This window comes from Callionymus lyra, chromosome 12, assembly GCF_982586985.1.
Source record: "Callionymus lyra chromosome 12, fCalLyr1.hap1.1, whole genome shotgun sequence".
Classification (NCBI taxonomy): Eukaryota; Metazoa; Chordata; class Actinopteri; order Syngnathiformes; family Callionymidae; genus Callionymus; species Callionymus lyra.
Window position 1 is genome coordinate 12,251,057 of NC_141829.1, and position 16,132 is coordinate 12,267,188.

The window sequence follows — 16,132 nt, forward strand, 5'->3', positions numbered from 1 at the left end:
ACAAGTCAGAGAATCCAAAATGTAAAGTAGGTTCACTAAGCGAACCACTGAGAGGTGGGAGAGACGGTCCCGAAAAAACATGCTGACATCGACTCAGGCCAGGAGCAGATACTTTATGCAGCACCGCTAATTGTCCTGGTCGTCGACAGCCGTGGATCTTGCCAAGCATGGCCCTCACCGACTGCCATGAGAGCAACGAAACCCAGGAAAGGACTTTACAAAATAAAAGCCAAAGAAAGGGAAACGTGACACCTTTGGGTCACTTTGACCCTGGGATAACACAAGGGTTAATGTGATTTGCTTCCAGGACAAATATGTACTTTTACCTTGTCAGACATTGTAGTATTGAAAAACTCAAAGTGTGTGATCAAATCTGGCTGCACATTTTGTTTTATGTGGCCTGCAAGTACATAAAAAAATAGCTACAAAAGTCTAACGAAAAGAAATAATGAAAACAATTTTTGATAAATTTTCCCTAATTTAATTGTGCACCCTCGTGTGATGGGGTTCGACTCCCCTGCCGTGCATCTGCTGTAGCGTCTGAACCACTGTGTTCCACAGAGAGGAGTCGCTCGGAGAAACATCTATCGCTGCGCAGGAGTCCCTCGCCTCAGAAGGGGGCGCCGTCGCCGTCGCCTCAGGTGGTCTTTCTCAAGGACATCGTTTGCTATCTGTCGCTGCTGGAGCGAGGGACGCCGGAGGACAAGCTGGAGTGTGAGTGACAAGGATGCGCATGAGGGATGAGGGGGATCTCGGCGGGGACGGGGGGGAAACATTGATTTGTTGTCCGGACCCCTGATGTATGTCCGGTCGTAGTTGTAAGTCAGTCCTCGGTGAACTCGGTCCGTGTCAAGGAGGCATGAATACATTTAGTTAATGATGTTGAATATTGATTAAATATTATTTTAATTTTCTGTTTCAACTCTTTTCATTGATTTAATCATTGTACTTCCCATTCAAAACATGTATTATTCATGTATTAACATAGTATTTTTCTGTCTTGAATTAATCTAAACACAATAAAAAAACATTTTCAATAGGCTTTTTAAAAAAACACGATTAAAATTGTATTTTCTGTCCTAAACAATTTAAAGATAAATGTTTTTGTTATTTTGGTTCTAATAGTCCTAATACTTTTTTTGATTAAACAAGATTAAAATTAAAATAGTATTTTTCTGTCTTCAACAATGTTAAGAAGAAAAAAGGGGAAAATCAATCAATTAAACCCTTGTCTTAGCTCAGGGTCAAAGTGACCCGAAGGCCCAAAAAACAAATGTGATTGTTGTTTTCACCTTGACCCAGAAGCAACACAAGGGATACCACAAACACATTTGTTCACGACCTTCAGGTCACCCTGACCCAGCAATAATATCTAATAATTTTAGTTCCAATAGGCCTTTTAAAACATTATTAACTTATTAATATATTGTTATATTATTATTTTCTTTTAAAAAAAATTAAAATAAAAGATAGATAAAAATCTAATGCATGTTAATCTATGTAGAATTTTTTAAAATAAGGAATCTTAAGATAACAAAAGAGAAATCGAATTATTTTAATTCGAATAGACTTTCTAAAATCATCATCAACATAGTATTTATCTGTCTTAAAGAATTTTTAGACAAACAAAAGACAATTTAAATGCTTGTTAGACTATTTAAAAATGTTACATTATTTTATTAATATAGAAATGTTCTGTCCTAAAAATTCACAAGACGACAAAAGAGGAAAATCTTTCTCTAATAGGCTTTTTTAAAGTCCAAATATTATTTTAGGGGTCGCTGGCTAAATGCTGTGAACCTGTGCACATCTGGACTGACCGACGCAGCTGAGAGCAGCTAATGTCCTGTGAAGCTAACACGGGGTCACTGATCTCTCGTCCTCTTCCAGTCATGTTCCGGCTCTACGACACGGACGGCAACGGAGTTCTGGACAGTTCTGTGAGTGGAATTTTTTTTTTCTTCCTTACCCCTCCTCTTTGTGTTTTTTTTTTTTTTTTTGTACCTTTTTGTTTGCTCCCGAGCTAAATATAGCAACCGGGACACTGAGTGAAGGCAGCTGTGTTTACATGAGATCATGTGTTATGGTTGTGTTTACTTTGACGCTCTCCAGATGCTCCGAAGAACACGTATATATCGCAACAGTAAATGTGTTTGTGATGCCACACATGGACAGTTTCCATCACAAGTGGAGCAATAAAAAGTTGAGTTAGGAGTGACAGTGAAAACAAGGTCTTTTGTTTTTCGTAGGAACTGGATCGTATCATCAACCAGATGGTCCATGTGGCGGAGTACCTGGAGTGGGACTCCACGGAGCTGCGACCGGTGGGTGACGAGGAGCTTATGAGTGACCTTTTTATGAAACCAAAGTGACGCCCAGTGTCGGCAGATCCTGAAGGAGATGATGGAGGAGATCGACTACGACAGGGACGGGACTGTCACGCTGGAGGAGTGGATCAGAGGAGGACTCACCACCATCCCTCTGCTGGTGCTCCTGGGCATGGACATGGTGCGAGTCCAATTGTACAGTAACGATCAAATAGCGGCTTAGAATCAAGTCACACTGCAGGGGTAGGAAAGTAAATGTTCATACTGTGAGTGGATGTCAAAAAAGAAGATGGAACGAACACAAAATAAGCCTTAATCCCATGACAGTTTAGGGTTGAGCAATCAAATATATTTCATTATATCTTGTGCTTTCACATGCATTTTATTTAAAGATTTTCAATATAAAGATGAAGATACTTTATTTTAATTTGTGGGTTGGGAAGCAAGAAAGATGAACCTTATTGTCAGAAATATACATGACTAATAGCCAGAGAGATAGAAAAGCAAACGCATAAAAAGGAGAAGAAATAATAAGTTAGTATTATAAGTAGTTAAAATAATAACCTGAGGAGAACACAAGAAAGTTGATTTTACTTTTACCTTTACAGTTATTTTTGTTATGTCTTTCACTCCCTTCGGAACATTTTAAAATATACTGTGATGTGATTTAAAGAATTGATTGTGATGAATAATACTGTTGTTTATTAAATAATTTCCAATGATTATAAATGTATATGCATTCATTCATGTCTATCGTTTTGATTACCATTATGATTATATTTTTATTTTATTAGTAGTAACGCTGCAAGCTCTTTGGTGTTTTTCGGGTGGTTTTTGTTATGTCTAATGTTTCTTTGTCCTTGAAACTAAATAAAAATATGTTTGAAAAAAATGTACTGCAGGGCCGAACACATTTGAATTTTTTTTTTTTATTATGTATTATTCTGCAAATTAAAACTTAAGAGAAAAGCCTGACTAGTCACAGTATCTATAAATAAATAATAAATAATGCTGTATTGAAAACTTTAACTCTATTGAAAGCTGCTATGCTGCGACTCCAGGACGAATCAATGCTTCAGTGTTCATTTAAAAATGTCTCTTTGTATTGCAGAATGTACAGGAGGACGGACAGCACGCCTGGCGTCTGAAGCACTTCAATAAACCAGCCTACTGTAACTACTGCCACACTATGCTGCTCGGGGTCCGCAAGCAGGGTCTCTGCTGCTCCTGTAAGTCTCTGACATATCACTCGTGGGATGTATCTGTAGGTCTGGGATGCAAGAGGTTCAAATGTAATCATGGTTTTAATAACTTAAAACTATGTTATCTCTAAAATGAACCATAAGCAAACTATAAGTACCAAACAAGAAAGTGAGTTTTTCACTGCTGGATATTTTCCTGCGTCATCAAATTTTACAGCAAGTGATTCTGCAGTTAGGTGACTTCCTGTTTGTTTGTTTTTTAATTCAAGTTCTATATAATAACGACATATACAGGTAATTATTATTTAAAATTGGATTCTCAGCTGAAGGTGAAGCAGGAGGGGATCAGCTCCTCTAAATCCTGTACCTCAATCTGAAAAGAGCTCCAGGTTTCAGGAGAGATCCTTCTTCAGATGGAGGAGTTTGAGTATCTTCGGGTCTTGCTCATGAGTGAGGGATGTAGCATAAGGGTTCTGTCAGGATGGAGAAAGAGCCCAGAAAGCCGAGGCTCTCTATTTACAGGTCAATCTTTGTGACTTATGGTCCTGAACTTTGTCTACAGAGATGATGAGCTCACTCATAATGTAGAGACTCGAAAAAGAGCTGCTCTTCCTACATTTAGAAAAGACAATTGAGATGGGTTTTGGTACTTTTAAGATGCCTTCTAGCTATTACAGAGACAAATGAAATAATGGGAAGCAAATGAGACCGAAAACTTTGCAGGAGCCGAGGTCTTAAGCAAGCGACTGTGATTTTCTTTTTGCTGTTTTTGACAGTTTGACAGCGTCCGTTCAGCAAAGTCCTGACAACATTTTTTGTAAATCTGCAGTTAAATAACAAACTTTAAACGTGTGATATTTAATTGAGGATTTGTTTATGACAGAATCAAATTGGATGTATTAAAAAAAATGGATATTTCTGTCTCAAAGAGTGGATCTTGTCTGTTATGTTTAAATTGAATTCATCTGCTCTCTGAAAAATGACTTAAAATGATGGCATCACATCATGTGTTCATGGAGAGATATGAACAAAAACAATCCTCATTACATTTAAAATAAAGTCTAAACCAACACATCCACTCGTCTCTTTCAGTATGCAAATACACGGTTCACGAACGCTGTGTGTCCAAAGACATCGCCGCCTGTATCAGCACCTACGCCAAGTCACGTCGACATACCAACGTGAGTCCAAACAAAAGCTGCCGCCACGTTTGGAGACACTGCTTTCTTATCTGTTACTGACCGGCTCTGTACCCCCCCAGGCTATGCAGCATGTTTGGATTGAGGGGAACTCGCCTACCAAGTGTGACCGATGTCACAGAAGCATCAAATGCTATCAGGGACTGACGGGTCTGCACTGTGTTTGGTGTCAGATCTCGGTGAGTGACCGTCGTTCAAACTCCTCTCTGCTCGTTTAATGGAAAACCATCAGAAAATAGATTACAAATAATAACAATTGTTTTTTGAATCAGTGAGTTTTTTTTGTCAAATAAAGACGATAAGGTTCATGACTCATGCTCTGCTGCTGGTATTCTATGTTAGTAACTGTTTTATTTGTATATTGACACATTAATCATTTACTTATTATTCTATAAAACTATTTTACATTAATTGTATGGGGAATTGTATAGAAAAGGGCCAACACTTGATCTATAAAAATATATTTTAACAGCTAAAACAGTAAACTTGGAGAAACAAAATCTTTGCATTTAAAAGTCACATCATAATATAACTAAAAAATAAATATTTTTCAAAATAAAACATCTTTCTGACTGAAATAATCAATACAAAAGAAATTAAACAATTGATTTTCTATATCTGTGAAGCCCGGTATGAAAAGACTCACCACTTTCATAGAGGACCAACTACAATATTATGATACTATTAGCTGTAATATAAGATATAGGGTTTATACGGTTAAATTTCAATTTAATCAACGACTGTCTAACAAAACTAGTCAAAACGTTTGTATATAGACTCAATAATTCATGTTTTTCACTTCTTTTTTTTCTCAAAATAATACGATAAATGACCTAATTAAAATGTTTAAACATTGAAAAAAAAGCATAATAGTAATATAGTAAAATAAAAGATAACAAAGAAATATTATCCAAAAAATTGCAGAATATTCAATGTTTTGTTTTTGTGCATTTTATTGTGTTTAAAAGATAAAACATTACTCCCAGTCTCTTCTTTTTCGAATTAATTTATGTTTCAGTTCCCCTTATTTCTTTTTCATTTGACTTACTTATTTTATTTTTTAACCACCATTAATACGAATTTACGTTGTGACGCAATGGTCATACCCGCAATGCGTCGCTAGATGTCGCCACCGACCAATATTTTCTCCTTCACAGCGACGGCTCTGGTTCCATCTGTCATGGATGAAACAGTTTTTTGTTGTGTGTGTGTTGTTGTTGTTGGTGTACTATATGGACGAGCAAGCTGTCATATTGAAAAATCCATCAGGATAAAAAAGTTTTTCGAGTTTAATCTGTGGTGCAGTCATTTTCACAGATGGATCTCCCTCCCACCGTTCTTATGCTTCTTCTCGTCTCTTCCCGAAGCTACACAACAAGTGTGCGTCCAACAGCAGACCCGAGTGTGACGGTGGAGCGTTGAAGGATCACACCTTGTTGCCCTCCTACATCTGCCCCGTTGTCCTGGTGAGATGCATTTAATTCCCCCAACGTTGATAAGCACTTCCATTGCTCTATATTGAGGGTTAACTAGTGTAAAGGCTGCCTCCTGCTGGCCGATTGATGCAACTGTAAATGTTTGTTTTCAATTTATGAGGGGTCATTGAACTCATTACTGTTGTTTTTTTTCTAGTTTTACACACAAAAACATATTAACAATCATCTACCGTCTGAAAGAAAAAATTAAATGAATATATACGAAAATATTATTCCATCAAACTAGTTATGTTCAGTGACCTAAAGCTGTATAACCGCACGGCCGACCATGAAGACACGCCGTCACTCACCTCCTCCTGCTCTAACCAGTTGTGTCAGGCCTCGGTCCTCCCAGCACCCGTTTCAATTTCATACCTGCGATGACACCTGACGGCGCGTATCCCCTGACTTTTATTATTCTGTCAAAGTTGGGACACACTTTTCTTGCGCAAACTCTATATATTTATAAGTTAATTTTTCATTTTAAGGATCGTCACTCTGTGGCAAAGCGCGGCGAGAGCGAGTCTCCACCCAGCACCAGCCCGGACGACACCAACCAGGTTTTCAAATTCGCTCCAGGAGACGGTCAAGCACTGCAGGTATCTGCAGAAACACGACATATACAAATGACTCTTTGAGCGATATATGTAGAGTTTTAGAAGATCTGTTTGTGATGCTAAGTTCATGCTCACAATCTGCGTTTTATTCTGGCTTCAGATCAGCCCTCTCCCTGGTACTCACCCACTGCTGGTCCTGGTTAATCCCAAAAGTGGAGGAAGACAAGGAGAACGGTGAGAATGTTGATGCTGAACATGGATGTTTTGAATTGACATTATTATGACCATTGAGCCTGTGATGCTAATAGCATAAGTGAGGCTAATTATTATGTAGCTTTTTTTTTTTTTTAAATAAAGTTTTATGAAGGGGGTTGTATGCCTTTGAAGTATATACTTTATTGAATATTGTTTTGATTGTTTAAGTGCTTTGTGACCCTGGTCTGGAAAAGCGCTGTACAAATAAAAATGACTTACTTACTTACTTATTAGAAAAAGGAAAGATTTTGGCTAAAAACCTGTATCAATGTTTGGTTTATTATTTTCAGAAAAAAAAAAGTTTAAATTTCAAGCACTTTCAGGAAATTAATCGGAAAAAATCAAGCTTAACTCTAACCCTAATCTTGTACAATTTGTACTACGAAAAGATGAGTAGATAGATAGAAAAGCAATACATAAAATGGGATTATAACAATGATGTATTGTTTATTTTAACCATAAAAAGTACGTACTTAAGCAATCTATTTTTGAAGCCTAAATTTGATCAATTCCAAGCTCTTGTTTATGAAATTATATTCGTACATAATTACTTTATGTGTCTAAACTCATCAACAGGAATATATATAAATATAAGCAGATAATAACAATATACTGCAGAACAACACTGGATGCTATTGTTGACTCACTTGTTGTCATGCTAGAGTCACCGAGCCTGTGACAGGGTGATAGCTGAGGAAGACATGGAGAAATAAATATAGACCTCTAAAAAAAAAACACTTGACTCTGGATCACTAACATGATGAACGAGGCAGGAAAACAACCTTCAGTGACGAGCGGCCATCATGGAGTCGTCATGTGACCACGAATGCATAGACAAAAAAAATATGTATTTTCGCTGAAGGGTTAAAGGAAATAAGTCTTGTTTACATCATCGAACGATAAACTTAAAGTCAAGCTTGTGAGTTTGTCGTAACCACAGGTGTGTTGTGTCCTCCTTTCCAGGGTGTTGAGGAAGCTCAGCTACCTACTGAACCCTCGGCAGGTCTACAGTTTGGAGCAGGGAGGTCCCATGATCAGGTAAAGTCTTTTCCCCACAAATAATGTACATTTGAAAATTCCTTTTGTTTGTAAAGGATTTAGAACTTCTGTCTAACATTTTAAGAACATTCCAGGGTCTGTCAAATAGACATAACACTTTAATATTCTCTTTTTGTTCCAAAACTAATCAAGAAAACTTTACCGACATTATTTATGTATTTGTATACTGTATTGATATTCTTCAGTATAGTTTTTAAATTATTTTATTTGCTCAAATAATATTAGTATTTTTACCATGGTTCATAATCTTATTTTATCGTTTACAGTTCGATAATGTGCTTTCAAAAAATGATTTGATTTAAAAAAAAATTATTTACAAATAACATGCAAATATTCGCGGCGTTTGTTCATTTTCGTGTTGCAATTAAACTTCGACCGCTAGATGGCAGCGGTCACTACGTCCTCTGCAGCTAAAGGAACAGTGATATCCCGTGAGATGAGATCCCGGCGATGACTGAGGACGAGAGGATACAGTCGACTCCAGCAGATTTTAAAGCCGAGATTCACATAATATAATATAATAATATAATTATGAAACAATCTCTCTATGTTTATCTTTTTAGTTATTGATTAAAGACATTACTTTATATTTCATACTTTAAAATTAAAAAGCACATCTTTGAGTGTTTTTTGGCAGGTTTTTTCTTTTTCATTGTTGTATTTTATTACAAACAATTTAAGAAAGGTTTTCACAGTCTTGTTTTTGTTATTTGTAAAATAGCCCCTTTGGAAATACAAAATATAATCAAGAAAAAAAGTTTCATATTACCAGGGGGGGAACCAAAATGATGTTGCAGATGATGAAGTAGTGAATTATTTTTTCAATTTAATAATTCAACAATCTTTTAACATTGAGATTAATGCAAGCACAAGCGAATCTCATGCAAATACACTGAGTAATGACTGAAGGTCTCGCATCATATGGAGGGTTAACTCTTTCCAACTGACACCAACTGTTGCCATGGCTCCATAGCAACGGGCTCAACGGGCTTTGAGGTGAGAGGAGCTTTCTGGGAGTCATTTGTGTCGCAGATGTACAGTAATTATCTCAGCGTACGCTGCTGTAAAAGACAATATTTCAGCTCTCCTGCTGTGACAAATCTCCCTCTTTGGGCGGACGCCTGTGTCGCGGCTAAGCTCGGCTACAAACTGACAGGATTAGGTTGGACCACGATTAAACATTTTTAGCTGACCATGAAGCATTTGGTGGCAGGACACCCGGTTTGTCCAAGAAGTATTTATGCAACACAGAATTTACTTAAAAGTTATTTTAAAACTAGTTTGTTTTTCATCCTCTAATCATGAGTGAACGTGTGGGTTTTAAGAGGCTTTTTTATGATCTGTTGGCTAAGCTAACGTGGCTAGGTTCCTGAAGCTAATGTAGCATGTGGCTATAAAGCCTATATTTTAATAAACAATGATTTAAATATCGGCCCCAACATTTGCTGGTAGGAAAAGGTTTATATAGAGCAGGAGAGGAGACTAAACATCCACTGGATTCTGAGCAGATACTAGATCTGTTTTAGCGTAGATCAGAGGTAGGTCATTGAATTTCCACAGGGGCCACATTTTATACGTTGACTATTGTGAGGGACCATCAATTGAAATGAAGTAGTGAAAAGCCTACATATAATAGAAGTTTTCCCCCCAAAAAACAATCTTAAGTTGTAGAGAAAATCAAGCCAAATAAGCAAACATGGTATTTATAATTTTATTGTATTTTATATCAATTTTACCTGATATAAAAGCACTTTATTTTCAAGTACATAAGTCCTAAATCGAATGTAAAAGTCCTAAAACAAACCCTATTTTATTTTATTATATACGTTAAATTTGTTTGTTTTGTTTTGTTTAGTGTTAAACTAGTAATTCATAATGGAAATAAATACAAAATTAAATGGTTAGTTCTCTATAATCTTCATAGGGCCACACAAATACAGTCATAGGGCCACACAAATACAGTCATAGGGCTACACAAATACAGTCATAGGGCCACACAAATACAGTCATAGGGCCACACAAATGCAGTCATAGGGCCACACAAATACAGTCATAGGGCCACACAAATACAGTCAAAGGGCCACACAAACACAGTCATAGGACCAAACAAATACAGTCATAGGGCTACACAAATACAGTCATAGGGCCACACAAATACAGTCATAGGGCCACACAAATACAGTCATAGGGCCACAAAAATGCAGTCATAGGGCCACACAAATGCAGTCATAGGGCCACACAAATACAGTCATAGGGCCACACAAATACAGTCAAAGGGCCACACAAATACAGTCATAGGGCCACACAAATACAGTCATAGGGACACAAAAATGCAGTCATAGGGCCACACAAATGCAGTCATAGGGCCACACAAATACAGTCATAGGGCCACACAAATACAGTCATAGGGCCACACAAATACAGTCATAGGGCCACACAAATACAGTCAAAGGGCCACACAAATACAGTCATAGGGCCACACAAATGCAGTCAAAGGGCCACACAAATACAGTCAAAGGGCCACACAAATACAGTCATAGGGCCACACAAATGCAGTCATAGGGCCACACAAATACAGTCATAGGGCCACACAAATACAGTCAAAGGGCCACACAAATACAGTCAAAGGGCCACACAAATACAGTCATAGGGCCACACGAATGCAGTCAAAGGGCCACACAAATACAGTCACAGGGCCACACAAATACAGTCAAAGGGCCACACAAATACAGACAAAGGGCAACACAAATACAGTCATAGGGCAACACAAATACAGGCAAAGGGCAACACAAATACAGTCATAGGGCCACACGAATGCAGTCAAAGGGCCACACAAATACAGTCATAGGGCCACACAAATACAGTCATAGGGCCAAACAAATAGTCATGGGGCCACACAAATACAGACAAAGGGCAACACAAATACAGTCATAGGGCAACACAAATACAATCATTGGGCCACACAAATACAGTCATAGGGCCACACGAATACAGTCATAGGGCCACACAAACACAGTCATAGGGCCACACAAATACAGTCATAGGGCCACACAAATACAGTCATAGGGCCACACAAATGCAGTCATAGGGCCACACAAACACAGTCATAGGGCCACACAAATACAGTCATAGGGCCACACAAATGCAGTCAAAGGGCCACACAAATACAGTCATAGGGCCACACAAATGCAGTCATAGGGCCACACAAACACAGTCATAGGGCCACACAAATACAGTCATAGGGCCACACAAATGCAGTCATAGGGCCACACAAACACAGTCATAGGGCCACACAAATACAGTCATAGGGCCACACAAATGCAGTCAAAGGGCCACACAAATACAGTCATAGGGCCACACAAATGCAGTCATAGGGCCACACAAACACAGTCATAGGGCCACACAAATACAGTCATAGGGCCACACAAATGCAGTCATAGGGCCACACAAATACAGTCATAGGGCCACACAAATACAGTCATAGGGCCACACAAATACAGTCATATGGCCAAACAAATACAGTCAAAGGTCTGCACTTTGTCCCGGTCTGGCATTGGTAATAAAAGAAAAGTATTTCGTTGAGGTAAATAACTAATTGACTTCTATTGTATGTTTCACTCATTTGATGTAATTTAGATAAAAAAACCAAACATTACTAGGCTTCAGTAAATCACTATGAAAGGTGTCCATGACCCTTATTTCCCTTCCAGACCACATGGAATCCTGCCAAGTTAATCACTTAAAATGTTGCTCCCTTCACTCTCCTTCCACTTGGATTTACTGGGCTGTGGGGGAGGACTGGCTGTCAGCGAGCAGCACCAGGTGGCCGGCGTGAAAGGAAGGCGGTCTCCTGGCTGCAGCTGTCTGATGATGGACCGAGATGATCACTGCTGTCCACACTTTTGTCCTGACGCATTCTTTTGATGGACGTGTGTGACTGACCGCCGTGTGAGAGATGGGAACACATCTGGATGCTTGTCGTCCAGAGCTAACAGTGAAAAACGTCATTTAGTTTTCATTTAAGTAAAGATGTCTTTAGGTTTACTATCAACAATCCAAACGATGCAGCTCCCAGTCTTTTGTGTCCTCAAAAAAATACAGTGTTGTTATGTTTTTAAAGAAATCTGTGTTCAAATATTTCACCATGAATAGAAAACAATGAACAAGTCAATAATTCCTTGTTTCTTCTCTTAAGAAAATAAAAAAAAAAAGCTGATTTAAGTGTATTTTTATTAATTTTTTTATCTTAAAATGGTTTATCCCGTGTGTTTTCCCAGACTCAACTTTTTCCACGATGTTCCGGACTTCCGTGTGCTGGCGTGCGGCGGCGACGGCACCGTGGGCTGGATCCTCGACTGCATAGGTAACACGGCGAGCAAATGACATTTTTAAGGTTAAGTTAAGATTCGTCTCAAAAGGGCAGCGCCGTCGCTAAATAAACCTTCAACAAGCTTTCATTTGTCATCCGTCGGATTAAAGAACCTTGTGTTTGCAGCGGCAACATAAATATTTAAAGCCACATTAAAGCTCTGTGGGACGCTTGGTTGTGTAATAACACGACTCTTCTCTCACTGGTCGTGCCTTCAGCTCCACTTTGACAACAGTCACCAAAGTTCTGTGTTCTTGTTTTCATTTCATTCATCATACATGTGGAAAAAAAGTAATTTGGAATAATACAAATATGCAAATGAAACATCTTGTGTTTTAGAGCAAATGTTATTTAAACATCTCGTTCATCTTTTCCAAGATTTTAACTAATGTTTTCCTTGACCACACCCCCTTATTGGTAGTAGTCAAAGAAAGAAAGTTTTCTATCATAAGTAGGAGACCTTTCTGGGTCATTTGGAAGATTGGATACATTTAAATAGATACAAATAAGTATTGAAAGTATTAGACATGCACGTTAATATACTAATGACTTTAAAACAATATATGTTTCCTTTAACACATAAGTACTAGCCTTGTGTTCTGAAGATTCTAATGTATTTGTTGACAAAATGAATAGCACATAATGCTTTGCCGCCCAGCAGACTAATTACAGCTGTCAATTACTTCTTCGATTCTGGCACCGGTACTAATACCTCGAGTTGGATACAGATACTTTTTCTGATACCATTTTTTTTTTTTAAGATTGAGTCTAACAAAAGGAAAAACCCAAAGTAGAAATCTTGAGATACATTTTTCAGCATCGGTACATTTATACTTACTTAAAAAAAAAAATACGATTTATAAAAAGAGGTGAATGAATCTGATGTTCCTTTCCTTTGTCACTAATTAGTTTTTCCATACATTATTAGGTTTTGGTCGCACCTGGGTATCGAAAAGACAAAGCATGTTTAGATATTCGGTACAACCGAAGCATAAGGTTCGATGCCAACAGAGAACCAAAGTTAGTCACCCAGCCCCAATCAGCCATCACTAAATCAAGCAGTGTGTAGAAAGGCATCATGGGAGTTAACTGTTCTTCGCGACCATGGCGAGGGACCACTGTATTCCAAATTCTATACAGCTTAAAATATTTCCTCAGTGTAAAACACTACTTTACAACCAATAAATAGTTCAGTTAAGGATTGTTATTCTTTGAACGCAAAGCATCATGGGTAGGCTAATGTATTCTTATGCATTTCATCTGCAAAAGGTCTTTAAAGTACCTTTCATTTGTGTTCATTGTATATTTTGAATCTTGTGCGTGGCTTACCTCAAAGTGAGTTTGGGTTCTTCTTCCAGATAAGGCCAACTTCGCCAGGTACCCTCCTGTAGCCATCCTTCCTCTGGGCACCGGCAACGACCTCGCTCGCTGCTTACGCTGGGGAGGAGGTGAGGAACTCAGATCAGTCCCGTCATTGTTTTTATGTGTCCCCGATCACAGGATTAATATTCATGTTGATGTATTAACCTGAAGAGATGCCAGTGTTTAAGATGAGCAACAGATTGTCAACGTCAATAATTATACAGAGTCTTTCGATGACGGTAACACTGACTGTAAGGAAGGAATTTAATGGAAAATATTGGAATCAAATTCACTTCCTGTCACAGACTGTCCTGTAATTCTGTAAGGCTCTCAACTTAATCTGTTCAAAGGATTTTGGCCCCTTTGTGTGACACCACAGAGCTTATTTGATTTTTGATTTTTGTTAAAAAAGGCTCTTTTAACTCTTTTTAAAAACGATTATGTTCTGGTTAGCAAACTAAAAAAAACTACAAAGATAAAGATGATTAACATGAGCCCCAAAGGCCTCTCTTGATGGTGATGGAACTGACAAATAATATTGTATATGAAGAAATATCTGATACTGTACTGAGCTGTAGGCATTAAAAACTTTATTAACATGTATCAACTGCTTCAAATCACAACTAGTTCTAGCACAAATAGAGACGTTACTGTCACCAATTTTACATTAAGGCTTTAATTCTGTCACAACTTTTTGATTTTTATCATAATTAAGTCTCTCCCTCAATTAAATACTGTATTTTTAAGGGGAGAACAAATAAAACAAAGTAGTGGGGATTCAATGTCTTCATGTATTCTCGAATTTAATTTCAATAAAATATACAAAATAGAAGTTTCTTCATAAATATAGAAGCATTATGATCTACTCATTTTTTGACTCTAAAAACATATGGTGTTTCGCGGCAGGTTACGAGGGAGGCAGCCTGCTGAGATTCCTGCGGGACATCGAGCACAGCACGGAGGTGGTTCTGGACCGTTGGAACATCGACATCGTCCCCGACGACAAGGGGGAGAAGGGGGACCCCGTCCCCTACAACATCGTCAACAACTACTTCTCTATCGGTGTGGTAAGTTCCTGCTTCCCTCTCTATCCGTCACTCACTCTGGTCTTATGTACCGTATCGCACCAGCCATAAAATGCATAATAAAGAAGGAAAAAACATATATAAGTCCCACTGCAGTATAAGTCCCATTTTTGGGGGAAATTTATTTGATAAAATCCAACACCAAGAACAGACATGTCATCTTGAAAGACAATTTAAAATAAAAATAGAATAGAGGCAACAACAGGCTGAATAATTGTACGGTATGCCATGACACAACTGAGAACCTGGTATGTTAACATAACATATTAAGAGTTATTCAGATAACTATAGCATGAATAAAATGCTAAGAAGTTTACCAAACCATCCGTGTAACTCCAAATAACTAAAATCCAATGAAATCTTTATCCTCGGTGTCACTTTTAAACAACTCCGCTAACTCCGGAGGTAGAAGATGCGGCGCTTCCTCTTCTACGTCGAAATTATCAACACAGGCCTAGAGCGCCCTCTTGTGGTTTAGTGTGAAAATAACATGTGAAATGATATACCGGTAATAATGTGTTAATAATTTCACACATGAGACGCACCCCCGGCCAAACTATGAAAAAAACTGCGACTTATAGTCCGGAAAATACGGGAATACTTTTGACCAAACGTTGTGAAATTTAAATCTATATATGTCGGCTTGGAAGACCAAACCGATTTAAAGTGCAAACTTTAAGTACACTTTATCCATGTAATTATCTGTAGTTATTTAAGGATAAAATGTATTTATAACGTTGTGCTTATTTCCTATGATAAAGTTTGTGTCATCGTTTAATCCCGCTGATTATTTTTTAATACAGCCATAGATAACATTTGAGTTCATCAGTGAAAATATTGCTTCAAATTCAACCGGAGGACAGAAACAAGCCTCAGTTGCTTAGCAACTTTACGAGTTCTCCGAGGCGGCGCTGCCGATTTATCATGAGACCGGACAAAGGACGGCGTTGTTTCTGCCTCAGCTCAGTAGAGTCAGTGTTTCTTCATTTCTCCTTCGGTAACTGTTTTTTTTTCCGTGCGGTAAAGACGTCTTGTTTGACATGTACCTGCGGAGAAAGTTGACAATACATCAACAGCTCCGAGACTCTCCTGCTGTGGCACGACTTTCTCAGCGCAGTCGAATGTGACGGCTTCAATCTAAAAGTTTAGTCGCCGTGAATGGCGATTATAAAATGATTAATGCTTAAACTTTTCCATTTTAAATACGAGGCTGTGGCATATTTCGAGGGGAGGATGTGACCA

At 38.1% G+C, this 16,132-nt stretch overlaps 1 protein-coding gene across 2 annotated transcripts in view; it reads left to right on the forward strand.

The window, feature by feature from the left end:
* Nucleotides 1–16,132, forward strand: part of dgkg (diacylglycerol kinase, gamma) — a 90,018-nt gene that overhangs the window by 32,721 nt on the left and 41,165 nt on the right. For both annotated transcript variants that reach the window (XM_087804877.1, XM_087804878.1), the window contains 14 exons: nucleotides 562–714; nucleotides 1,891–1,940; nucleotides 2,250–2,324; nucleotides 2,389–2,508; nucleotides 3,439–3,556; nucleotides 4,622–4,710; nucleotides 4,791–4,907; nucleotides 6,096–6,194; nucleotides 6,692–6,802; nucleotides 6,921–6,994; nucleotides 7,979–8,053; nucleotides 12,352–12,437; nucleotides 13,802–13,891; nucleotides 14,712–14,872. In XM_087804877.1, the coding sequence (XP_087661003.1) occupies nucleotides 562–714; nucleotides 1,891–1,940; nucleotides 2,250–2,324; nucleotides 2,389–2,508; nucleotides 3,439–3,556; nucleotides 4,622–4,710; nucleotides 4,791–4,907; nucleotides 6,096–6,194; nucleotides 6,692–6,802; nucleotides 6,921–6,994; nucleotides 7,979–8,053; nucleotides 12,352–12,437; nucleotides 13,802–13,891; nucleotides 14,712–14,872 (1,418 nt within the window). The remainder of the gene's footprint in view (nucleotides 1–561; nucleotides 715–1,890; nucleotides 1,941–2,249; nucleotides 2,325–2,388; nucleotides 2,509–3,438; nucleotides 3,557–4,621; nucleotides 4,711–4,790; nucleotides 4,908–6,095; nucleotides 6,195–6,691; nucleotides 6,803–6,920; nucleotides 6,995–7,978; nucleotides 8,054–12,351; nucleotides 12,438–13,801; nucleotides 13,892–14,711; nucleotides 14,873–16,132) is intronic.